Raw genomic sequence first — 23,365 nt, 5'->3', positions numbered from 1 at the left:
TCGTACTGCCTGAAGTTACCTGTTGATAATGATCTCATCTGTTCCATCTCCAGTTTTTGGTTTCACTTTCCTGTGCCACTAACTCCCGCACCCTAAAATTAGGGGCTTGTAAATAGCTGGCAGTTTCACTTCTCTGGAGATTTGGTAGACACAGATTCTATGTTTGATCTGCTCATCTTTATTAAGTAGTTCTGCATTCTACTATCAAACTTGCCTCACCTCCCCAGATAAGACTCTCACAGAGTTATGGGAGCCATTGAAAAAGAAAGTAAATTTCACATTATTTCAAAATTAAGCCCGAGGTGTGCCAAGTTTTACAAGTCTAGCCATGGATGTGATTAACAAAGACATTCAGAGGCACATTTGTTACACCCAGCAATTTGGGAAAAAATATCACTTCTGAAAATCATTGAAGATGAAACAGAAAACTTTTAATCTTCACACCTTAGTGCCTTCCACTGTCGTTAGCGTGTGTTACACCAACAAGCATTGCAGCAACCTGTTGATTTTCTCTAACTAAGCCACGAGTTTCTCTTATACCCAGTTTAAAAATCCCTTTCAAGATTCGTTTTCGCTGACCAGTTGAGCTCAGCTCCTCAGTTGACAGCGGTTTTGCTTTTAGTTCTGCAGCGAGCTTTGCCAACGATAAAATATCTGAATTTAGCCCAACCAGTGTTCCAGCAGTTTGCTCCTCCATCAGATGAAGACAAAACACAGCCAAACTCACCGTCCTGAAATATTCTGCTAAGTCATCTGGGTCCCAGGTGAGCACGTCGGAGCGGTAGGGGACGTTCCGCAGGTCCATGGTTGGTTTTCTCCCCAGAGCACTCAGGAGTGTTCACAGCCCTGCTGCCAATGCCACAGCCATGGATTCCCTCTCTGTGGCCGCCTCCAAGGAATTCCTTGCCCAACCTCCAGCTGCTTCTGTCCAGGAACTGTTCTGGTCAATTGGAGTTATGCTGGGAGCTCGTTCCAGAGAGACACTGCTTCCTCTGCTACAAAATGGTCTCTCCTCTGAGAAGTTTCAGCGAGTCAGCCTCACCACTTCCTTTCTCTGAATATAAATAAGTAAACAAGGAAGCACAGCAGAGGCTTGAAAATGCTCTGCCTGCTACATAGAAGTAAATGCCTATGGACCCCAATTGCTTTTAACTGCACACATACATATTTATGTATTTACTCACATTATACATGCATTAAAATATTGTCATATTATCTGCATAGGTGTGGGTTACTTTTCTGGTAAGCCCTCCCCAGAGAAGAAAATGTTCTCTTAAGAGAAACTGCTCTAATTTACTTCAGTACTTGAAATATCCTTCTTTGTACAATTGAAGGTTATGGTCAGAGCTGTACATAATGAGGAACTAATTAATTAATGATGGAATTACAGTCAGCATCCCTTCAAATAAAGAATCACTCAGTGAAACTAAAAAAACGTACAAGTTTAAATGAAAAATTATTATGTTGCCATTGTATCAATAGTTCATTTTTGGCTACTTCTTATGAGGATTTTTGTATCTGAAAATGAATCCACAAAAGCATCTTATTACCACAGAGACATGGTAGACTTTCAAGCATCCTGCACAGCCAGTTCAGGCACCCTCCTATCCGTAAGTGCCTTTGCTGAGATTTCACTGAGTAATTCCAAGCGTGTCTGTTTTTAGAACAGCCAGCATGTCCATCCTGCCTTCTCTTGTTGTGGAGCCTCCTCCCAAAGCTGTGCTGCTCTGAATCCTTGGGCTCACTCCTCCATTAGACTGCACAAACGGGGCAATTCCTGACCTTCCTGGACTGGTGTGAATAGGGGCACAGTTCTGGAGCACTGGGAAGGAAATTTCCTCTTCTTTTTACGGAGAAATGAAACGCATCCCTCTTGTCCCCAGTCCCTGACGGCCTCCTAACCTCGTGTCTGCAATCCGCAGCTGTGTTGCACACAAGCACATGTGTTTGAGACCAAACCTACAAGTGTTCACTGTAAGAGCTTTCCTTTTGAAGTTCTGGATCTGATTTAGAGTAGCTTACTTTTTTCTGGAGAAATTCTGGTAAATGATGGTATTTAAAACTCTCTGAAATTAAACTGCTGTCAGAGCTGTTCTAAGCACAGTAGCATTTATCAAATACATGCTACAGCTGTGTTTTCCGGGTTCTTACTTGAAATTACCTGTGTGAATCATCTGAGGCATGTCCTGACAATATCACAGAAATATTATCACCTCTAGGTCTGGGGATGGAACAGGACTGAATGAACTGGTGCCCAAGAACCCCCAAAGGAAAAGCTGCTTTGCTGGTGCATTGTCAGCAGTGGAAAAGGGGAGGTTACATAACTACACCTCAGACATCCCACCACAGCCCCTGGATTTCACAGGGAAACAAGCAGGGGAGACAGGAAGAAGCCTGTGTTAAGTTTCTAATTGCTTATTCTAAGATATGTTTCATTACCTTCTAATCTGGTTTCCATCCCATGCCCAGTGTAGCAGATCTAATTGCAATTGTGCTACTCCTTATTTGTACTAATTTGAAACCAATTAGTCTGGTCAAAATTGATGCTGGTGGTGTTACAAGAGAATTCCAGCATTGTTTATTCTGATGCTGAGAAAGGAGGAGAGCAGTTACCTCTGAAGTGCACCTCCCAGGCTCAGAGCAGCTAACACAGAATTTCTAACACATGTATCTGTTGTTATTGCTTGCATCCTGTCCGTGGCACTGAGTACATCATAGCTACGTGCAGATTTCATGCATTCCTTGCAAAACCCAGCTGCACACAAACTTGAGCTCTGTCTTTCTCTACAGCTGCTTTTGTAACATCCTAAACACATCAGATGTGGTGCCCCAGTAAGGCTTGCTGAGGAAACACCACTTTGTATTTTCTATATTTGAATTTTCAGATGTACTACAGCAGTTGGCAATCTCACGAGATGGATTTTAAACTCTTAGATTTTCAAAAGCTAAGGAGCACTGACTTTACTGCTATTATCAGGTGCGTATCTATTTATTGAGACTTTTTTCCCTCTTTTTAAAGACCTAGGTGTTTCACAGGTATTTTGTAGCCTGCAGTGACACAACCTTCACACAAAAAAACCAGTGTCTCCTCAGTAACAGCTGCCAATGGTAAGTACTTTCTGATGCAGTGATGATGTGGTGATTGATGTTTGAAAATGTGAGACTCAAACCATTTTAGGCAACAGAGGGGGAAAATTCACACTGCCAACACTCTGCTGCCTTCAAAGAGCAGCAACATTTTCCATTTTCTCTCACCTCTATCTGGTGGTCCTCTGTCCCTATTTTAAGTGGAGTCAAGGCCTTTGAACCGCTTTCAGAAGGGTTTATTTTTCTAGAGCAACTCAGGTTAGGTGTCCATATCCTTAGAGCCAAACAAAAAAAAGTTCAAACCTTGGTGCGGGAACCCAGGACATCCCTCTGGGTGCCCTGGATGGCCTGAGCCGCTGGCGGGGGGCTCTGAGACCCTGGCATGCAGCCAAAGACACACGTGGGGTTTGGATCTTAGCCTGTGGAGCAAATTACTAACTCTGTATGAAGAATTACAAGCCACACACACAAGTTTGGGTATTGTATTAGAAGTAGTCTCGAAGTGAAAGGAAGGATTTCTGAGTGCTGCACAGGGGGGTTTTAAGCCTTGTACGCAGGGGTCCAAGTTTTGTACATGGGGGTCAGGGGTTCTAAGATGGAGGGATTTGGGTGTGCCCTGTCCTCTTTCTTTCTCCTTCCTAACCTCCATGTCTTTGGTGATGTTGGCACTCACAGATTGGTTTAGAGTAGAAAGTCACCATTCAATATAGATAGTAGGCATTGGGGAAAAAGTATAAACATGTAACACGTAATGTGTGATATAAAAGATGGCACCAGCCCCCTGGGAGGGCAGAGTGCCTTTGTCTGAGCTGCTGAACGGGCCACAGCAGTTCAGGAGAAGAATCTTTTAGATAACCAACAATAAACAACCTTGAGAACAGACAACAGAAGACTACTGAGTCTTTCTTCGAAGGCACGGGTTGGAGGAGGGACTTTTCCATCTTTTGGGGTCACCCCAATCCGGGGGTGAAACCCCACACTGGTGACTGCCAGTGCAAGAGATGGACCCTGAATATGAGACTTGAATGGGAACAGCAGCTGAGGTAGATGCTAACCAACCCACCTGCCTCTGCAAGGTATGGCTTGAATAAAACTGTGTCTGAGACACTGGCTTCAAACCCAAGTTCACACAAAGCAAACAAAAAAAGTGTGTTCTCTATAGGAACTCAATCCTCAGCAAAGATTTTCCTGGATAGAAAAAGAAATATGCTACTTGAAGAAGCATCTTTTCCTTTGCCAGTGAATTGTGTTCCTCTGAGCAGGTGTCAAGATGGAGTTTAGGCAATTCCAAAAGGCCTGAAATCCTAAAAGGCAGCCACTGTAGAGTGCAGCTGGACTCTATCCAGAAACCAAGGAGAATCAAATATCTACTAAAGTCCTGTAAAAAATAAGGCAAGTACTTAGAGATATTCTAGCAAGAGCAGTTTGCTCAGGAACATGTTTTATTCGACTCTGTTTGGTTCATAAGTGACGTAATGTGTCTGGTTTGTCCAGAAATGCTGCAAACAAATGCAGAGAGCACTTAGGAGACCTCAACAGAGCTGTCTATTGAGGAAAGACTAAAAAAATGCTTGCTAAGCCTGGGAAAGGGAAGTTGGAGATGAGGGAAGGAAAAGAGGAGATAAACTTTGTGACAGCTAGCAGCCAGTTGTTCTCATGGGCTGTGAAGGGCTCTGCTAACCAGAAGAGCTGCTGCAAGCTCGGGAAGGAGGAATTGGGGACTGAAGAGCTCTCCTCCAGTGCTTGGGCTGCTCAGTGCAGCTCGGGAGCTGCCAAACAGGGTCAGCTGTCCTGTGCCACACAAGGGGCCAATGTTCTGCTTTGGACATGACCCTTCTGAACCAAGAGTGCCCTCAGGCACAGAACTCTGCCAGTGAGCACACCGGGTTTGTGCCTGAGCTCACCAGTTTGATGGAGCCATTGGAGCTCAAGGCAAAGATGAAGCACGTTGAAAACACACCCTTTAGGCTGGGCTGACTGCTCAAACCCTCCCTACCTGTGCTGTACAAAGCACAGATTCCCTCCCCCAGCCCCAGGCCAGCCTGCTGCCCGGAGGGAGCTGCCAACACCTTGGCTCTGCAAGGCTCCAGCTCCACCAAGGTTTTTTTCTACCATCCCAGCTCCCTTTTGCCACAACAGCTCCTGCTCTGACTCCCACCCATCCCTGCCCCTCCTGTCCCCTCTGCAGGATTGGGCTGTGCTGGGGAACCTCCCAGCTCCACTGGAAACCAGCGTCTGTGAGAGCTGCTGTCCCAGGGTGGAGGTGAAGCCTGAGGGATTCTCATTCAGTGCTTCCATAACAGCCTTTCCCTTTGCTTTGCCTTCTTTGGGGTTTTGGTAGGGCTTTTTGTTGGGTTTGGTTTGGGGTTTTGTTTTTTTTTTTGTTTTTTTTTTTGGAACAGGTTTATTCTAAAAACTCAAAACTGTTCTCTTTCAGCAACGAGGCCAGAACAAAAGTTATGATTATTTTTCATTTAAGTTTTTTAAACAGCAGCATTTCAAGTATATCCAACTATTCTGACAGCTAAAGATATGATGATTATTTTAACTCGACCCATTTTGCTATTTCAATCAAATGAACTGTTGACACCCATAAGCAGCTCTGACACTGTTTCTAAGCGATCTCCATTTATTCAGTCCGGCAGTTGTTTTCTAACCTAAACAGAGCTACTTTGTAGCTTCAATTCCATAGAAACTTGCAGAGTTTATACTGTAAACTGGTTGCCAACATGGGATTTTGGTCATTGTTGCAGCTGCAATGTTCCTGTCCACACACAAACTCAGAACTGGATTCTGATCCAACAGATTTCCAATTCTCTAAATATTTCAATACCTTGCTGACCAGTAAGAAAAGCGCTTGTGCTTTTGCAATGCTGTGAAAAATGAAAAAGTTTCTACAGCTTTTCCACTAACTTAAACTAATTTCAGACCTTCTCGGGAAAAGATTTTGTCAGTCCTGAGAGTTTTCAAGAGTGAATTTCACAGACCAGAAAATACACAGGTGACTCGGAGGAAAAAAAGCTGCTGCTAGCCAACATCATCTTGGGTATAGTTTTGGTTTTAATGTTAGTTTTGTTTTTAATCTTTGTGTTCCTCTCTATGACTGGCTTAGAGTTTCCAAGGAGCCGAATTGTTGAACACCCTATGCTGCTCAACTTTTCATTGTTACGTTCAAAATAACATGAATAAGAGGCTTTTCTTTCTTACAAAGAAGCATTTTGCATATATTTTAAGCTGTACACATGCATTGTACTGTGAGTGGATGTAAGACAATTCCTTTTATCCCCTGGCTCATTATGAAGGAGGGCCAGCACAGGCCAAAAGTCCTCGTCCACTGGAGCAGTCCTGATGTGTCAGGGCTCTTCTCTGAGACGTGGATTACAGTAGCAGCAGAGTAGCATCTCACCTCGATCACATAATCCACCTTCCCACTCACGTTCTGAATACCTGCAACTACCGTTTTCCAGGCAAATGGCAGAAGGTTAAAATGGATAAAAACATATTAATGTTGTCCTCTTTCATCTCCATCCAGCGAATAAAATTTGAGATTGTGTAGGAGAGAAGATTCAGTCTCATTTTGCCATCTAGTGGCTACAGCTTGGCTTTTTGAGATGCATCCCGGGAAAGCGAGCTGACCTTAGCTAGAGGTGAGAATGAGTTACTAATTCTTTGGAAAAATCAGACATTTTTCTACTCAAAATACTAAGAAGTCTAGTTACATTTTATAGCAGCACTGCACCAATAGCCACATTGCTGAAGTGAGTTTCCATTTGCAGGTACTTGGGTGAGCAGAGCCTATTTCAGCAGCCCACTGTGTTTCATCATTTTTATGGATCTGGATCACTAGTAATTTTTTTCCTTGTGGATATGATTCATTAACTTCCCTTTCTACTTGCTCGTGGATTTTTACCAAGATAGTGGTATAGCCAAGCAGTTTATCTTTAGAGATACAAAGGACAGCTCAAGGCAGACTGGCTGCATGAGCCACTTCTTCCTTCTTAAGGAGAAAATCCAAAAACTTTTAAGCTATTTTAAAATCATTACAATTTTGTATTCAATTTATATTTCTTTTATATGATTTTTTTTGTCCATACCTGTATTTCAAGGTTTATAGTAATTTTTTTTTCCTTTTCCCACAGTTCTGTGAGATACTGGTCATCATCTGGACCTGCAAGATCCTACGGTGCTGCTCTGGGGCCTTGTGGAATAAGTGAGTATAGCCTGGCAAGTGGCAGTGCTGTGGAGGGTTGGAATTGTTCTTTGGGGTCTGGAACGGTGGGGCTGCATCCCTGTGCCAGAAATGCTGAGCTGCCACAGCAGGAACAACCAGAGTTCTGGTTAATGGAGCCACTGGGGAGCATTAGAGGTGAAATGACACTGAATGAGTGGAGTTTGTAGATAAAAATATGTAGGGTCTATCTTAGATCTGTTTAGAAGCAGTGGCAAGCAGAGACGTGGCCACTGCGGTTGTTATCTACAGCAATGCAACAATATAAAAGCATAGGAATAACCGGCAAGAAAATGTGGAAGGAAGAAAGAAAGTGGAGGGAAGGAAAAGAGGGGAAAGAGCTCATCACCTGTGGATCCAGAAACTAAACTTGATTGAAGAGACTTGATCGTTGCAATTTTGATGTCTGGTGGTCTGAGTGATGGCCACAATCTTGATCCATCAGGGGTGGGGGGAAGCCCAAGGAACACGAGGGTCAGCGGGTAAATCCACATTCAGGTTTCGATGGAACACGCGGGTGCCTCCCCTGGGGAGGGGAATTTTGCACTGTCTGAAGGGTCTCTGGTGGTTTATGACCCCATTTAAGTCATGACCCTGCCTCTCACTTCAGCAAAATTAAGCCAGTTATGCCTCATCAGAAGGGATGAAAGCCTTCAGCCCCGAGTGGGTGAATGTCCCATGTCAATGTCACCCTTCCCTGGGGACAGGGGAGGACATTGGTGTGAAAACGAACGCCACGGTCTGTCTGGCCTTCTTCCTAGCCTGGCTCGAAGCCCAGAGCCTCCGGTGGTGGGTGGACACCCCTCTGGCTCATGCAGATCAGGTTTCAGCACCACGGCCCCAAGAAGTCTGGTCCTCAGCCCGCAGCCGGCAGCAGCAAAGCTCGGGGCGCCTCCACAAAGAGCCAGGGTCCAGGAGCAGCTCAGTCTGACACACTGGTGCACTCCGTAACGCAGGGGAGATTTAGGCTAATGCACTCTCCGGGGCATCAGACATTGCTTGAAGGATTTCGTTCAGTAGATGTTTCTGACCCCCCCAAAATCTGCCTTTGTTAGCCGGTATTGGAAAAAGCAGCACAAAGCACTCCAGCTCAACGAGCACTACTAGGTTCAAACCCGGCATTTCTTGTTGGGACGTTGCTGTCTGAGGTCTGATTACACTGAGGGTTGCACTAGGTGGTCTTGAAGGTCTCTTCAACCTTGCCGCTTCAGTTAGGACAGTTTGGTGGTGCTGCTGTACCTCTTACAGCAACTCCTCGCCTTCCTTTGCGCGCAGGTGGACAAGCACAGCAAGAGAGGCACAGCACGGCTCGGCACGGCCCGGCACGGCCAGGCCAGACCCCGCGGGGGCTGCCGGGGGTCCATCCGGGGTGGGGCGGTGCGGGGGGCGGCGCTGGCTGCCTTCCTCCCCCGGCCCGCCCGGCAGGAGCGCGCAGAGCGGCGGGAGCGGCGCGGGCGGAGCGGGATGGACGGCGAGGTGAGCGCGATGGACGGCGAGGTGAGCGCGGCTCGGCTCGGCTCGGCTCGGCTCGGCTCGGCTCGGCTCGGGCGCCCTTCCCGCGGGGATCTGAGCCCCGGGCCCGGCCGGGAGCGCGGGCAGGGCTGCTCCCGGCCCCGAGCCGCCGCGCCCCGAGGTCAGCCGGGGCCGGGCGGGAGCGGGACCCCCGATAGCAGCGGGGGCTGTGCGAGGAGAGCCGGTCCTGCCTCGCCACACCGCCCCGGCACCCCGGGGCGGTTCATTGGGCTGGCACCCATCGCGGGAGCCGCGGGGCCGGGCCACGAGGCTCTGAGGAGGGAATGGGGCTGCGTTTTTATCCCGCTCTGAGCACGTGTTTCCCCAGGCGGGATTCCCCACGCTCGTCCGAAGTTGGTTTTTAGTCTTCATAAAAGATGAAGCCCCTTGAAGGGGGAGAGGTGCCACCACCCTGTGGCATTCACTATCAGGCGGTGATCTTTTATCACTCTTTTATCACTATTTATCACTATTTGCTGGTGATCTTTTATCTCCACCCGTTCCCGCTGAGGTATCTGATAAGGGCCATTGGCCGGTTCCTTATGCTGATAAGGTCGAAACGGATCTTTCAATTAGTATAAATCACTTGTTACTGAGTTTATTTCGTTTGCTAGGACTGCAGCATCCATGGTGCTTAGTGCTCCCAGCTCTGTCCCCAGCATAGCTCCTACTCCGAGGATTTTGGAGGGATCGGGATCCAGCCATGCCGCCCTGCCGACCACTGTGCACAGGGACTAGACAGAAATAGCAGGTTGAATTGCAGAGATATTAGCCTCCAGTGATAATTCCACTGCTTTGAGGACCATGAAGGATTAAATAGCACTTGTTTTTGGCTGGTGTATTTGACGGCATAGCATCCAATTTTAGAAATTTGTGGAGATAAGATTTCCCAGGAGCCTGGGAGGTAGTGGAATGCATTGTGAGGTTTAAATTCGTTTTTGTTGTGCCAGAATGCATTACCCACTTAGAGCTGTGGATACATTATATCTCCACCAAAACTTCCCTTTCATATTTTGTGTCAATATTGGAAGCTGAGTAAATAAATTTCCCCCTTTTCGGTTGAAAGTTGCGCTTCGCATATTACGGTTGTATTTCCCTCTGCCAAATTCGTGTTAATAGACTGAGCTCCTAAATTTGTACAATTATGGCTCATTCATTGGCAATGGTCATCGAAATGCATTCAGACTTAAGCATGGTTGCAGCCATTCGCACAGTGACCATTACAGATGCAGAAAGTGAAGGTTTCCATCCCGTGGGCCAGGTTCGGTGATTTATGTGCTCAGCCTGGCTCATTCTGGTGCTGATTCCTTCTGGGAGGAGAATAAGCAGTCCTTCAATGGGTAACTTGATTTTCAGTGGAGACATGCTGGCATCATTTCCAGTATCACTTTCTGGAAAAGTGAAGTAATACAAGTCTCGTCGGGGTTTGCCCGGACGGGTTATCATCCCATGAAAAACAGGGAAAAGCCACGCTGCACTAATTCTGCTTTGTACTTTTTGGAGACACTGCTATCCACAGATTCCCAAGTGAGTGTGCCCCGAGGTTTAGTTAGTCGCGGGCATTGTTTTGTGCTACTTTTACCGTAACGCGTCGTCCTGCTTGTAAAGCTGTCAGAGTTCCCCTTGAATGGAAGGTGGAGCACCTCATTCAGGGTTTGCATAAAATGCACACGCAGGCCACAGCGATTATTCACCCTGAGCATCTCGCTCAGCCTTGTGTGGCTTCGGGCTCTTTTCCAATAGGCCATCAGCCCCATTCTGTGCTTCCATTTGACTGGGGTGAGATGGGGTATGGAAAACCCAGTGAATTCTGCCTTTTTGTACCTACTTATATGGAAAATGTGAGCTCGTTTCACTGCTCCGACCAGAGATAAAAGTCGCTTTTCCCATTCAGAGCATCTCTGTTCTGTCTCCTGAGATGCAGTCGAGCCAAGCAGTGAATGTATCATGTATCGTTGGTCAGAGCCAGTTTGAAGCAGGTTTAGGTGCCATGCTCAGAAAAACCCCATCCTGCTGTGACAGGATCGAGGGGTGTACTGCTCCCGTTGGAAATTAAACAGCTTTTACATTTTCTTGCTAACTTTAGTCAGGGGTTTCTTTCACCTTTGCCCCGGGGGAGGACAATTGCAATTTTTGGAATTCCTGAAAATAATGCTTGATTATATAATTCTTTCCACCTCTCTTTTCTCAGTGGACGACCTGTAAATCCTAGTTCTTGGGAATGGTCAATTAGTCTGATACTACATGTACAATTCTTGGTATCACCATGAAAATTACTCCATCCCACATCTCACCCGTATTACTGATTTGTGGGATGGAGTGAATTTGGTGGTGATACCAGAAATGCATGCAATTAGCGTTGCACAGGTGGGGATTTCCCCATGTTCTAACATTTCAGTAGCACTCCTGGACAATTGTTCATTAAAGACTGTGTCTATTCTGATAGACACTATTCTTCATCTCGTTTTATAACAAGGCCAAGGATTTGGTCTATCTTCAGGAGATGCAGTTAATTTTCTAATCTGCACAATGTCAGGAGCATTGGAGCCCACACAAGCACTAGCTGAACTTTTTCCTCCAACTTCTGTTTTCCTTTTTGTCCTCCCGTAACTGTCTCTGCAGCTGTTCTATTTTCAAGGATAGTAATAATAACTCAGCTGCTTTCCAGTTCAGTGGTCAGTTCTTGTTTCTCTTTAATATTATCTCTTCTGTACTGGCAGGCAACCTTCCACTATCCCAGGCTGCTCCAAGCCCCATCCAACCTGGCCTTGAACATTTCCAGGGATGGGGCAGCCACAGCTGCTCTGGGCAACCTGTGCCAGTGCCTCACCACCTTCACAGGGATGATTTTCTTCCCAGTAATCAATGTAACCCACTGTCTTTCCCTTTAAAGCTGTCATGATGCAATGGGTCGCACTGGTTCTGTGCTCCAGCTCCCTCTTGCAGCACCAGGCAGCTGCTGCCTGTGTCCTGCAGGGCTGTAGGAAACTGTGTTTGACTTTGGGCTCTAACAGAGTCGCTGGACTTTGTGTCACCTGGAGCAGGCTTGGAGAGTCCTTGGGATAGGAGTGCTGGGAGGCTTCTCAGGTTCCCTGAGAGCAGAGGGGTTTGTTTAAAGCTCTTTGCCCACACAATCACCACCATCATCTCCTCCTTCAGGCATGGACCAGTGGAATCAACGAGGCGGGTAAGATGGCCCTGCTGGCCTGGGAGAAGGAGACGGGCATCGAGCTGGTGCAAGTCAACGGGCAGAGGCGCTACGGAGGGCCCCCCCCAGGTACGTCAGGAGAGCAGCTGGGGCCTGGGAGGGGACTCACCCTTGTTAAAAATAGGTTAGAAACTGCTGTAAAATAGCAGTTGATAATTGTTGAGCATGTACCATAGTTTGGTTATTGTAAAAGGGGTTAAAAGGGTAGTTATAAGAAATTACACCTAAGTGCAGCACCCCCCAAGTGAAACGAGCCAGCCTGGACAGAACTGTAATGGCCAATCAGGCACCTTAAACCTTCATGCAAACGAAGGATCCACACAGAAACCAATGCAGAGGGACAAAGAACAGGATAAAAAGGGGCATCTGACTCAGGGAAGCTGTGCCACTCCACCTGGAACATTGGGACATGGCTGCGGCGCTGCAGCATCCTCGACGGGAACGCTCCTGCTCGGCCCGCGGGCCCCCACGCTTCAGGCCTTTCCTTTTATTATAATAAATGCTGAAATCACTTTTAGTACCCGGAGTCTGGTCCTGTTTTAACATCCGTGGTCACTGTGTCCCCGCAGGCTGGGTGGGCGGCCCGCCGCCGGCCGGCACCGAGGTGTACATCGCCAGGCTGCCGCAGGACGTCTACGAGAACACGCTGATCCCGCTGTTCGGCAGCGCGGGGAAGCTCTACGAGTTCCGCCTCATGATGACCTTCAGCGGGCTCAACCGCGGCTTCGCCTACGCCAGGTACGCCTCCCGGCAGGACGCCCGCAGCGCCATCGCCGCCTTCCACCGCTTCCAGCTGCGCCAGGGCTGCGCCATCGTGGTGTGCTGGAGCACGCAGAAGCGCGAGCTCGTCATCAGCGGCCTGGGCGCCTCGGTGAGCCGGCAGGAGCTGGAGGCCACGCTGCACAGGGTCACTGAGGGCATCTGTGGCGTCACCCTGCACGCCAGCCCCTCCCAGAAACAGGCCAAGCTCGCGGTGCTGAGGTACAGGTCGCACGAGGCTGCTGCCCTGGCCAAGAAAGCCCTGATGGAAGGTTAGTGGTGCTGAGGGATGCTGCTTGGGCTGGGCTTCCCACCTCCAGACTTGGCTGCAAGGTGACTTCAGCCTTGAGACGCCTCTTGCTCTCTCCCTGTGTCCTGTGGGATGCCAGCTGCCCATGGTGCCCTTGATTTCCAGCAGTCCTACTGGTGGTGGGGTGAAGGGGCTGCTGCAGGTCTCCAGGAAGCTGCCTGCTCAGAGCAGGAGCATCACCAGTTCAGGGCATGCCAAACATTAACCAAGTTATTAAACCTGTCCAGTGGAGCTGCCCAACCCCTCAGTGTCCTTTAAACATTCCTGATGGAGCTGCTCAATCCCTCTGAGCCCTGTCCCATGACTGCAATGCCTTAATGGGACACTTCCCAGACATCCAACCAGGACCTCCAAAGTCTTGGTTTGTACCCATTTCTGCCCCAGCTGAGGAGCATTTGGCTTTGATACCTGTTCAGCTTGGCCCTAAAATCAAGCTGCCCCTGAAGTCCTGGAGGTGGATGGGATGGTGCTGGAGGGTAGGTGAGCATCTCCTGTCTTCTAGGGAACCTGAGGCTCGGGGAAGCAAAGATGAGGGTGGACTGGCTGGACCCCCAGCTGAAGCAAAAGCTGCAGCTGGGTGAGGAGGAGCCATCGTCCAGCTGGATGCAGGGGGGTGAGAGCCCAGCGGTGCCCCTGCCTCTGTCACTGCGGAACGTCCTGGAGCACCTGAAGATGCTGTGCTGGAAGCATCACCTGAGGACACCCCTGTTCATGACCAAGTGTGTCCAGGTGAACCCCAACGGGTGGCAGCGGTTCTGGTACCAGGTGGCCATCCCGGGGTCCCACGTGCCCATCAGCGGCTTCATGTGGATCTCACCAGACAGGCAGGGCCAGAGCGAGCACGAGAGGGCCAAGGTGGTGGCAGCCCTGCGCGTTCTGCGGCTGTTGGGTGAGTCCTTGCACAGCCAGCTCCCTGCCTTCCCAAAGTCTTGAGGTGTCTGCTGGCAGGGTGGAGCTGTGGCGCTTTGGGCAGGGTCGGATGGGGCAGGGAGGGACCCAGGCTGGCTGGCAGGGCTGGAACGCCGTCAGCTCTGAGCTGAGGATTTCTGACTGGAAGCACAGGGTGCAAGAGGAGGGGGTTTGGGGGTGAGGGCAGAGCCTGACCCTTCCCTCTCCACTGCAGGGTGCCAGCTGGAGTAGGCAGCTGCTCTGCCACAGCCACGACTGAGCCCGAGCCCCGCTGGGCTCCCAGCCCTGTTCCAGCTTTCCTTGGAGTTGTTTGCATCGGTTTTGAGAGCTGGCTCTGGAGGATAAGTGCTGCTGTCCTGGTCCATGGCAGCCCCCCTGTCCCCGGGCAGCCCTTGAGTTGGTTCTAGTTTTGGGTTGTTGGTTTTCCTGTTGCCGAGTTTGGCTCCTGTTAAGCCGGTTTGTGTTGCGTTGGAGGGGCAGATGCTGGAGAAGCAGCAGCAGCTCTTGGAGGGGCTGCCAGCACTGGATGGAGGGAATTCCTCCACTGGCATTCCTGGCTCCTGAGGAGCAGCCTCAGGGGAGGACAGGGCCACACAGAGGGAGTGTCCCAGTGGTCACAGATGCGCTGTGGGCTGGTGGAGCTGCTGTGTGGGGAGGGGAGGGCCTGTAACCTGTTGGCATAGTGAGGAAGCAGCTGTGGGGTTGGCAGCTGCCCGTGAATGATTCCTCGGGAGTGGCAGGCCTGGCCACACGTTGTTCTTTTGGGATTAAAGAGTTCTGGAGAGCACCAGCTGGGTCATGTCATCTTTTCCTCCTGCATCCTCAGCTCCCTGCCTGTCGGGTGCATCTCAGTGCTCTCCCCACACACCAGGAAAGGCAGGGGAAGGGACAGGGGGGATCTGGAGCCTTCAGAGCCTGGTGGGCCCATTGTGTGGGAAGCAGCATTCCCTAACACCTTGATCTTTGTTGTCTTCTACTCACTGGGCTCTTCCTGACCAGCTTTTGATACCCCTCAGACTCCTCCAAGTGCCTCCTGATGCCTTCCCGTGTCTTCTGGGGGTCCTCTGGGATATCTGGTAGCTCCTTGTTGGAGGTTTTTCCTTTTGTTTTTCTCTGTCTTAGGGAATTTCCCCCCGTTTTTGTTGCTGAGGAACAATAACCATTCCAAGGGAGGCTCCTGCCTTCCTTAGCAGACACCTGTCTTTCACACCAGGACACCCCTTTATGCTCTCCAGGGACTCCAGGTGTCACTCTGTTTCGTGGATTGCTCACCCCCAGCTCCAGGAAAGAACCCCTGGGCCAGCAGCACCTGGGGGCTGCACTTGGTGGTCCCAGGGCTCCCAGGCAGTGCTGGGAAGCCACTGGGGATCCAATGGGAGCCATAGGCAGGAGCAGAAATGCTGGGGCAAGTGCACCAGACCAGATCCTCCCTGTTCCCCAGCAGGCGCAGGCCATGTCTGACACTGTTCCAGGCCCTGCTGCCCACTCTGCCCATCCCCAGGGAAGGACCCAGCCCGGGAGGGATCCCTGTCCCTCTCATGGCACTCTGTGACCCACCAAGTCTCTTTGGCAGCACCCAAGTCCCATTCCTCTTCTTTTGGAGATCCCCAGGATCCTTCAAGAGCCTCGGGGTGCACTCTTTAGGTTCTTTCTTGCACTCCCTGGAAGTCTGTCTGTCCCTCCTGGGGCACGCCAGGAGTCCTTGCCTCATGAGGATGAACCATCAGCACAAGGCGCTAGGAAGTGAAAGGCACTGAGTTTATTTCTAACAGAGCTGAAGTCTTAATTAATTAATGAAGGATAATTGACCTGCTGGGACAGCAGGGCAGGAAAGTGATGAACCTGTCTGCCCTGGCCAGGCACCCCAGGACCCCATCTCACCCCTCCTGGGAACTGCCCTCCTCCCCCCCCATCCCAAAACAGCCTAAAGGACTCCCGAATTCACCAGCAAACCCCAGCATTACCCCCTCCCCTCCCAGCACTGCATCCCCCCTAGACACCCCCAGCCCTGTCCCCCCATATCTCAGCACCCCCCTCATCCACCAGGACCCCCAGCCCTGTCCCCCTGTATCTCAGCACCCCCCTCATCCACCAGGGACACCCAGCCCTGTCCCCCTGTATCTCAGCACCCCCCTCATCTACCAGAGACCCCCAGCCCTGTCCCCCATACCTCAGCACCCCCGTCATCCACCAGGACCCCCAGCCCTGTCCCCCGTACCTCAGCACCCCCTCATCCACCAGGACCCCAGCCCTGTCCCCCATATCTCAGCACCCCCTCATCCACCAGGGATGTTCAATCACGACCCCTTCCCCCATAACCCCTCCACCAGGGCCCCCCAGCCATGTTCCCCCATACCTCAGTCCCCCCCTTATCCACCAGGGCCCCCCAGCCATGTCCCCATCTCAGAGCCCCTCCCCGCCCCTCACGGGCCCCAGCCAGGGACCGTTCCCAGTGCCTCACCCCAGCCCCGTGCCCCCATCCCTAAAGGCCTCCCCCGCTGCCCCCCGCTCCAGGCCCCTCCGGCAGGACCCTCAGCCTCACCATCCCCAGCCTGTCCCCCCATCCTGGGCCACCCCCGGCTCCTCCCACGGGGCCCCCATAACCGCTGTCCCCTACGAGACCCCCGCCCGCTCTGCCCCCGACACGCGCTGCCCCTTTAAGACCGCGCCGACAGCCCAGCTTGAGTGGCAGCCCTAGGAGCCAATCAGAACGCCAGCGTCCTGCCCACCGACAGCGGCAGCATTATAGCGAGGTCACGCCCCGTAGGCGGGCACTCCCAGGGGCTGCGGCTCTGATTGGTCGCGCCAGGAGAGAAGGACGCGCAGAGCCCCGCCCCCGCGCCGGGCGGGGCGGCAGCGCTGAGGGGGCGGCGCTCCCGGCCCCGCGCGGCCGCTCAGTCGCTGTCGCTGTCGCCGCTGTCACCGCCCTCCGCCGCCGCCTCCGGCTCGGCCTCGTCCCGCAGGTCGGCGAAGAAATCCTCCCCGCTGCCCAGCGCCTTGCTGCTGAGGGCGCGCAGCGGCCCGCCCTTCTTCTTCTTCCGGCGGTAGTCATCGACCACCATGGAGCCGAGCGCCGACACGTCCCAGAACTTCACCTTCTGGTCGTGGCCGCTGCTGGCCAGGAGCTTCCCGTCCGCGGCCACGGCCAGCTGCTCGATGGGCTCGCCCAGGTGCTGCCCCACGCAGCCCAGCACGCGGTTCGGCAGCACGTTCACCGCCCTGGGCACGGCACGGGGCACTGAGCGCCCGGCAGCGCCCGCGGACGCCGGCTGCCCTCCTGCCTGTGACCTGGGCAAGGCTGATCCCATCGCATCCCACCCCCCCACCCCACCCCATCCCACCCCATCTCCAGCCCACTCTTCTCCCCTCCCTATCCCATCTCACTCCCCCCAGTCCTGCCGGATCCCACGCCCTTCCACCGCTCTCCATTCCCCGTCCCACAGCTCCCCATCCCTCCCCAGCGCAGCCCTGACCTGATGACTCCGTCCAGGGACCCCACGCACACGATGCTGTCCGTGATGGGCACCATGCAGTCAATGGTCTCTGCCCTGAGCGCAAAGCGGTCGCTGGCGGCCCCGAAGCCGTCCCAGTTGAAGAGGTAGATGGTGCCTTCGCTGGAGCCACACGCCACCTTCCTCCCCCTCTAGGCACGAGGGAGGGCAGTGAGACAGAGACAGAACAAAAAAACGGAGCGAGGACAGGGGGTGTGGGATCCTGCTCCATGCTGGGGAGCAGTGCCAACCTTCATCAGCACCACAGACGTCAGGTCGCCGTTCTGCGGCTCCGAGAGCAGCTCAAAGCGCCGTCTCTTCACGTTGAAGACACCCAGGGTGCCGTCACCACTGTGGGACGTGGGAGGGACACGTTGTGGGCATGGGACATGGCACAGGGCACTCCAGCCGTGAATGACACAGCGAGCCCGACCCCACGAAGCCCCTCCGGTACCTGGCTGTCAGCAGGATCTTCCCGTTGCCATCCACAGTCATGGCACTGATGTACTCCTCCTGCTGCCGTGCCTCCAGGATGGCACTGCCCCTGCGCAGGTCCCACACCTTCACTGCCCCGCCGTCGTCACCCGTGGCAAAGATGTGGTTGTCGATGGGCAGCACGCAGTTGAGAGCCGCTCTGCAGAAACCCCGGGCCCATGGTCACGGCTCCCGGAGCGGCACTGCGGGCTCTCCCTACGGCCCAGGGCTGAGCGGCCGTGCCGCGGGAGGGAAGGGGACAATGCCCCAGCCGTTGTGCCCAGAATGAGCCGCCTGCACGGACTTACTCGTGAGCCTTGGGGAAGCGCGTTTCCAGCCGTCCCTCCTCCGCTGTCAGAATGTGGATGGACTTATCCTTGGACACAGTGAAAAGCTCTGGAGAGCCGCGTTAGTGCCCCCCGCCCGGCGTCCCCCGGTGCCGCCGCACGCCCCCCGCACTCACTCTGCCCGTCCTGGGAGAACGCCACGTCCCGGCACGACTTGAGGTGATGTCCCGAGGACCAGAGCTGCCGGTTCTCCCCCTCGGTGCAGGAGTACGAGTACCTGCCGGCACCGGGAGTGCTCGCCGGGACCCGCGGGCGGTCGGGGAGCCCCGCGCAGTGCGCAGCGTGTCCCGGAGCCGGGACCCCGTGCCCAGCCCCGGCCCCACTCACAGGTACACATCGCCGTCCACGTCCCCCGCGGCCAGCAGCGGCCGCGCCGGGTGCAGCGCGATGGCGTTGGCCGTGGCCTCCAGACAAATGTCCTCGGGCGTGTCCCGCACTCGCGGCTCCCGCGCCGCCGGCTCCGGGGACTCCTGGGGCTCCTGCGGACAACGGGGCCGTGGGACCGGGGCCGGGGGCTCCGGGCTCCCGCAGCCCCACGCGGGCTCACCTCCTCCATGGCGGCCGCCATGGCGCCCTGCTCGTTTGCATGGCCACGCCTTTCATTTACATATGCCCCGCCCCTCAGTTTGCCTGGCACCGCCCGCCCCTGGGACCGCCCCGCCTCAGGGCCGCGCCGCCCCGGGGCTCCCCCGCCTCGGGACCGCGCCGCCTCGGAGCCGCGCCGCCTCAGGGCCCCACCGCCTCCGGACTGCAACGCCTCAGGGCCCCACCGCCCCGGGGCTCCCCCGCCTCGGGACCGCGCCGCCTTGGGGCTCCAGCCTACGGGCGCCCCGGCCCCATTTCCCCAGGTCGCTGCCCGCCCGCCTCATGTGTTCCTGTTCTTTAGCGCTTCACCATTGGGAGCTCCACAGGCTCCTATATTCACACCGGCATCTCCTCTCTCTGATCCCAGGGGAGGGGGCGGCCAGGGAGCAGGTGCCACTTCGGCCCCTTGCAGGGTCTGGGGACTGTAGGGTCGCCCCTAGAGACCCCATCCCAGACAGGGACTACCAGCAGCGCCCCTGCCCGAGGGGCGATCCCAGCTCCCTGCTGGCCCTGCCCTGAGGGAGCGAGCTTTGCCTGGTGCTAGCCCCATCAGACCCAGAGCAGCCCTTTGCCAGTGCTTGGAGCAGCTTGCACAGCCTCTGCTTCAGGTCAGTGCTCTTGCTGTAGCCGAGCTCAAGGTCCCATTTCTTCCTCCCAGCCTGAGGCACAAAATGCTCAGCTGGGATTATTGCCCTCAAATTTGTTAATTTTATCCAGGGATGTTGCCCCCAGCTCAAAAGGCTCCCACAATAAATACACTGAGCAACAGTTTGCCCTGTCAGCCCCAACAGTGCCTGGGTAAGTAGAAGAGTCCTAGCACACCTGCTGCTCCAAAGGAGGCCAGAATGTGCCCAGGCCCCTCCGCTCTGCACACACAAACGGATGCTCACACACAAATTTAATGAAGTTTTATTAAGGCTACAACATTTACACAGCACAGGCTCTACAGCAAAGAACAGAGGGAGGGAAGAGCCCCCAGCCCTGCAGAGAGTGGACGGTGTGTGGAGCAAGGAGAGCACACCAGCAGGCTCCAGGAAGGCAGCTCCCAGCAGGCCAGGATTCCAGGAGAGGGAGAAAGAAATGCAGGACTAATCAGTACTTGGGCCGTTTCACCTCAACCCTGGAAGAGAGAGAAGGGCAGGAGAGTGGTGAGGATGCAGGGCAGGCAGCTCCACCCCCGCCACATCCAGAGCTCGGCACTGACATCCACACTTTCCCACCACAGAAGGTGGGGGGGCCCAGCAGGGCGCCTGCAGCTGAGCCACAGAGACCACTGCACTTACCCATCAGCCTCCAACTTCTTCCTTTTCTCGATGATCTGCAGAGAAAGCACGAAGCCCTGTTACCCTCAGGGGATCTGGCTGCTCACAGCTAGCAGAGGGGCTGGAGGGTGCCAGATACACCTGAGGAGAGCTGCAGCCAGGCCAGAGCGAGCTGAGGTGAGCTACAGCTGGAGAAGCTTGGCCTGTTCGCCCTCTGCTCATTTCTGCCCACCACAGACCATTTGTTCTCACCTTCCCCAGCCCATCCCATCCCATCCTGCCAGGCTGGGCAGCTCTGCCAGCTGGCAAACAGGGAACCACTACATGTCCTGTCCCCTACAATCCCCTTTGGATGGCTCCAAACTAATGGTTTTGGGCACGTTCATCTGCTGCACAGCCCAGAGCAAAAAGCCCCAGCCTGGGGCTGCTCCCAGGACAAGGGCTCCCAATAGAGCTCCCGCCACACCTGCAATACTGAAGCCCCAAGAATTTGGCTGCTGCTCTTGCAAGGAGCAAATGCAGCTGGTAGAGAGCCAGCCCTGGTGCTCCCACACCCACTGGCCACGGCCAGGACAGCGAGGACAGGGCTGGGTGGGAGCTCCTGGCACGGCAGGAGCTGGTCACTCACGGCGCTGATCTTCTTCCACTGCCGGTCCAGCTCCGCCTTGTCGTTGGTCTCCTTGAAGCGGCGCGTCTTGCGCCCCTCGGACATCTTGATGCCGTACTGGAAGGCTGCCCTGGAGAAAGAGCAGGACGTGGCTCAGCACTCACAGGGGATCCACAGCCTGCCACAGGAAGGGACACGTCTTCCCAGCCATGAGCACGTGCTCCAGAGCTGGCCTGAGCCCCCGAAAGCAGCACCTGGGCCAGAGTCCTCAAGAGTGACACTAAAAGCAAAAGCAAACCACCAGGCCCAGGACTCACAGCTCCTCCTCAGGTTCTCACAAGGTTCTCCCAGCTTGCTTGAAGCTGCCCCAAGCACCCAGGCTTGGCCAACATGGCCATCCCACCCGGAACCCCTGCTTGGCCCTTCCTGAGGGCTGCACTCACTTGGGCAGAGCCTCTTTGTTGTTCATGTACTCGCTGTACTCCTCCTGCGTGTCAAAGTCCCAGCGGCCCAGAGGCCCCTTCTTGTTACCCTGCAGGGAGAGAGTGACTCAGAGCAGCTCCTCGGTTGCTGGGAGGGCTTCTCACACAGCCCTGCACACCCAGCCACGAGATTCCATCTCCCACCAGCCCCAGATCAATGGCCTTAGCTCCAGATTCCCTCTCCAAGAAGTTCCAGATAGATTTTGTGGAAGAGGAAGTCAGAACAGAGTAGCATGCCTGTCAACACCTCTGGGTCAAGTGCTAGTGACACCTGTTAGCTCCCTGACAAAACAGGGAGCAGATCAGCAAACCCCAAAGTTCACTCAGCACCCAGCTCCAGTGCTGCTTCTTTCCCATGGGATCCTCTCAGCTGGCACTGGTGCCTACTTTGCTGGCTGCTCCTCAAAGCTGGTGCCAACATACCTGATCCATTTTGCTGTAGTCCACCTCCTCATCACTGTCCACAGCCATATCATCCATTCTGGGGAGAAAAAAGCAAGGAAAGGGTTCAGAGTGGGTCCATGAGATGGATCAGGACCTTGGAGCTGGTGGGAGTCATGTCCCATAGCCTACGACCAAACACACTCAGTTCCTGGGCCAGAGGGAGGTGGCCCCAGCTGCAAGCCCTGCAGGTGACCTGTACCACAGGGCATCCAAGGTTGGAAATGCTTCCTGGATGACTCTGCAGGCTGAAAGATGTTCCTCTCCCTCTGAGGGAGGCCAGAGCTTCACAACCACATGGATTAACTGGGAATGCAGCAGATTCCCAGCCACCTCAGGCCCCCCCCCCGGCTCTGAGGGGCAGCAGGCTCCAGGCAGCCACCTACAGCAGAGAGCAGCTCAGCTAAGAAGGGCCGAGGGCTTGGGATGGTTTTACCAGTCAGCTGTTGCCACAGACGAGGCCAGGCCTGCTCCCCAACAAGCAGTGGGGCTGATGTTCAAGTTCTTAGTGCCAGAGAACAGCAGCCCCTCAGCACAGCCTGATCCCACCCCACACCTTCCCGCTGCTCCTTACGTGGCAGGGTAGCACTCGGCATAGCTGTTGGACATGCCAAAGAAGTCTCCCAGCTGCTTCTTGTCTTCTGGCTTCTTCAAAGTGGCAGCAGTTAAGGAAAGCACCACATGAGCTGAGCCTTACAGCTGCAGGCTGGCACAGCCAGCTGAAAACCCCCTCCTGCCCCAACACAACCAAACTGGGGGGTGCAGAGCTTTTGTTTGGTGTGGGAGAAGCATTTCCCTGCTACCATGTGAGGCAGGACAGCCCCTCAGATGTGCTTGTGCCTGCAAGGGCAGCCCAGCCCCACAGCCAGGCAGGCTGGCACAGACAGTAAAGGATATGCTTCTGTTCCCTCCCAGCCAGCAGCTCCAGCAAACTTCTCATTGATGGACTTGATGAGCTCCTTGGCTGAGCCGGGTCCTGGGGTAGAGGAAGCAGCAGGTTACATTTGAGAGGAAGAACAGGTCACTGCAGAACACTGGGGTGGGGCAGAGTCCCTCTGGGACACAGTAACAGGAAGGATAAGCTGCCTCACATTAGGTACAAGAGGAGGAGCAAACCAGTTTGGCACTGATGGGCTCAGCTGATCCCAGGAGACCTGGAATCTTACAACAGTTTGTGTTGGAAGGGATCTTGAAGCCCGTCTTGTTCCAACTCCCTGCCATGGACGCCTTCCACTATCCCAGGGTGCTCCAAGATCTGTCCAACCTGGCCTTGAACACTTCCAGGGATGGGGGAGCCACAGCTGCTCTGGGCAACCTGTGCCAGGGCCTCCCCATGCTCACAGGGAAGAATTCCTTCCTAAAATCTAATCTACATCTTTCCTCTTTTAGCTTCAAACCATTCTCCCTTGTCCCATCCCTCTCAGGTACACCACGTGGCTCACCTTTGTCGATGTCTGTGGGCTGCAAAGAAGAGGGAGAGACAGTGTCAATGACACAGAGCTGAACCACAAACCCAGCAGGCTGCTGCTAGTGCTGCCTCAGTTGCTGAGGGACAGGACAAGCACCCAGCCACACAGCAAGCTCCGGGGACAGGCACAGCTCAGCGGGAGCTGACACTGGCACGTGCAGGGGCACAACCAGAGATACCCAAAGCCCCCCAGCC

The 23,365-nt window shown here is 53.9% G+C and overlaps 4 protein-coding genes across 5 annotated transcripts in view; 1 reads left to right on the top strand and 3 right to left on the bottom strand.

Annotated features, from left to right (window-relative positions):
* Positions 1-1,049, bottom strand: part of LCP2 (lymphocyte cytosolic protein 2) — a 29,613-nt gene extending 28,564 nt beyond the window's left edge. Inside the window, exon 1 of the mRNA XM_038150389.1 lies at positions 728-1,049. Coding sequence (XP_038006317.1) covers positions 728-805 — 78 coding nt within the window. The 5' untranslated portion in view covers positions 806-1,049. The remainder of the gene's footprint in view (positions 1-727) is intronic.
* Positions 1,050-8,766: 7,717 nt separating this feature from the next.
* Positions 8,767-14,727, top strand: DND1 (DND microRNA-mediated repression inhibitor 1). 2 transcript variants are annotated; one of them, XM_038150248.1, is made up of 5 exons: positions 8,767-8,791; positions 11,987-12,104; positions 12,605-13,066; positions 13,607-13,993; positions 14,228-14,727. In XM_038150248.1, exons 1-5 carry the CDS (start codon positions 8,780-8,782, stop codon positions 14,242-14,244), a joined length of 996 nt encoding a protein of 331 aa, XP_038006176.1. In that variant the 5' UTR covers positions 8,767-8,779; the 3' UTR covers positions 14,245-14,727. The 2 variants fall into 2 exon arrangements, with proteins under 2 accessions (XP_038006176.1, XP_038006177.1); XM_038150249.1 differs by having other exon boundaries at positions 8,787-8,812.
* Positions 14,728-16,543: 1,816 nt separating this feature from the next.
* On the bottom strand, positions 16,544-18,907 carry WDR55 (WD repeat domain 55). The gene is made up of 8 exons (XM_038150148.1): positions 18,873-18,907; positions 18,653-18,804; positions 18,442-18,542; positions 18,287-18,374; positions 17,959-18,138; positions 17,756-17,855; positions 17,487-17,656; positions 16,544-17,232 (listed from the first exon to the last, which is right to left on the bottom strand). The coding sequence occupies exons 1-8, from the start codon at positions 18,891-18,893 to the stop codon at positions 16,908-16,910; spliced, it is 1,137 nt and encodes a 378-aa protein (XP_038006076.1). The 5' UTR covers positions 18,894-18,907; the 3' UTR covers positions 16,544-16,907.
* Positions 18,908-19,794: 887 nt separating this feature from the next.
* Positions 19,795-23,365, bottom strand: part of LOC119706665 (transmembrane and coiled-coil domain-containing protein 6-like) — a 9,515-nt gene continuing 5,944 nt past the window's right edge. The window contains exons 10-17 of the mRNA XM_038150581.1: positions 23,145-23,202; positions 22,600-22,678; positions 22,277-22,357; positions 21,685-21,742; positions 21,223-21,311; positions 20,801-20,909; positions 20,194-20,228; positions 19,795-20,030 (exon numbers count right to left, since the gene is read on the bottom strand). Coding sequence (XP_038006509.1) covers positions 20,003-20,030; positions 20,194-20,228; positions 20,801-20,909; positions 21,223-21,311; positions 21,685-21,742; positions 22,277-22,357; positions 22,600-22,678; positions 23,145-23,202 — 537 coding nt within the window. The 3' untranslated portion in view covers positions 19,795-20,002. The remainder of the gene's footprint in view (positions 20,031-20,193; positions 20,229-20,800; positions 20,910-21,222; positions 21,312-21,684; positions 21,743-22,276; positions 22,358-22,599; positions 22,679-23,144; positions 23,203-23,365) is intronic.

This window comes from Motacilla alba, chromosome 13, assembly GCF_015832195.1.
Source record: "Motacilla alba alba isolate MOTALB_02 chromosome 13, Motacilla_alba_V1.0_pri, whole genome shotgun sequence".
Taxonomy (NCBI): Eukaryota; Metazoa; Chordata; class Aves; order Passeriformes; family Motacillidae; genus Motacilla; species Motacilla alba.
The sequence above is the reverse complement of the archived record's forward strand: the minus strand, read 5'-3'. Positions and strand labels throughout refer to the sequence as shown.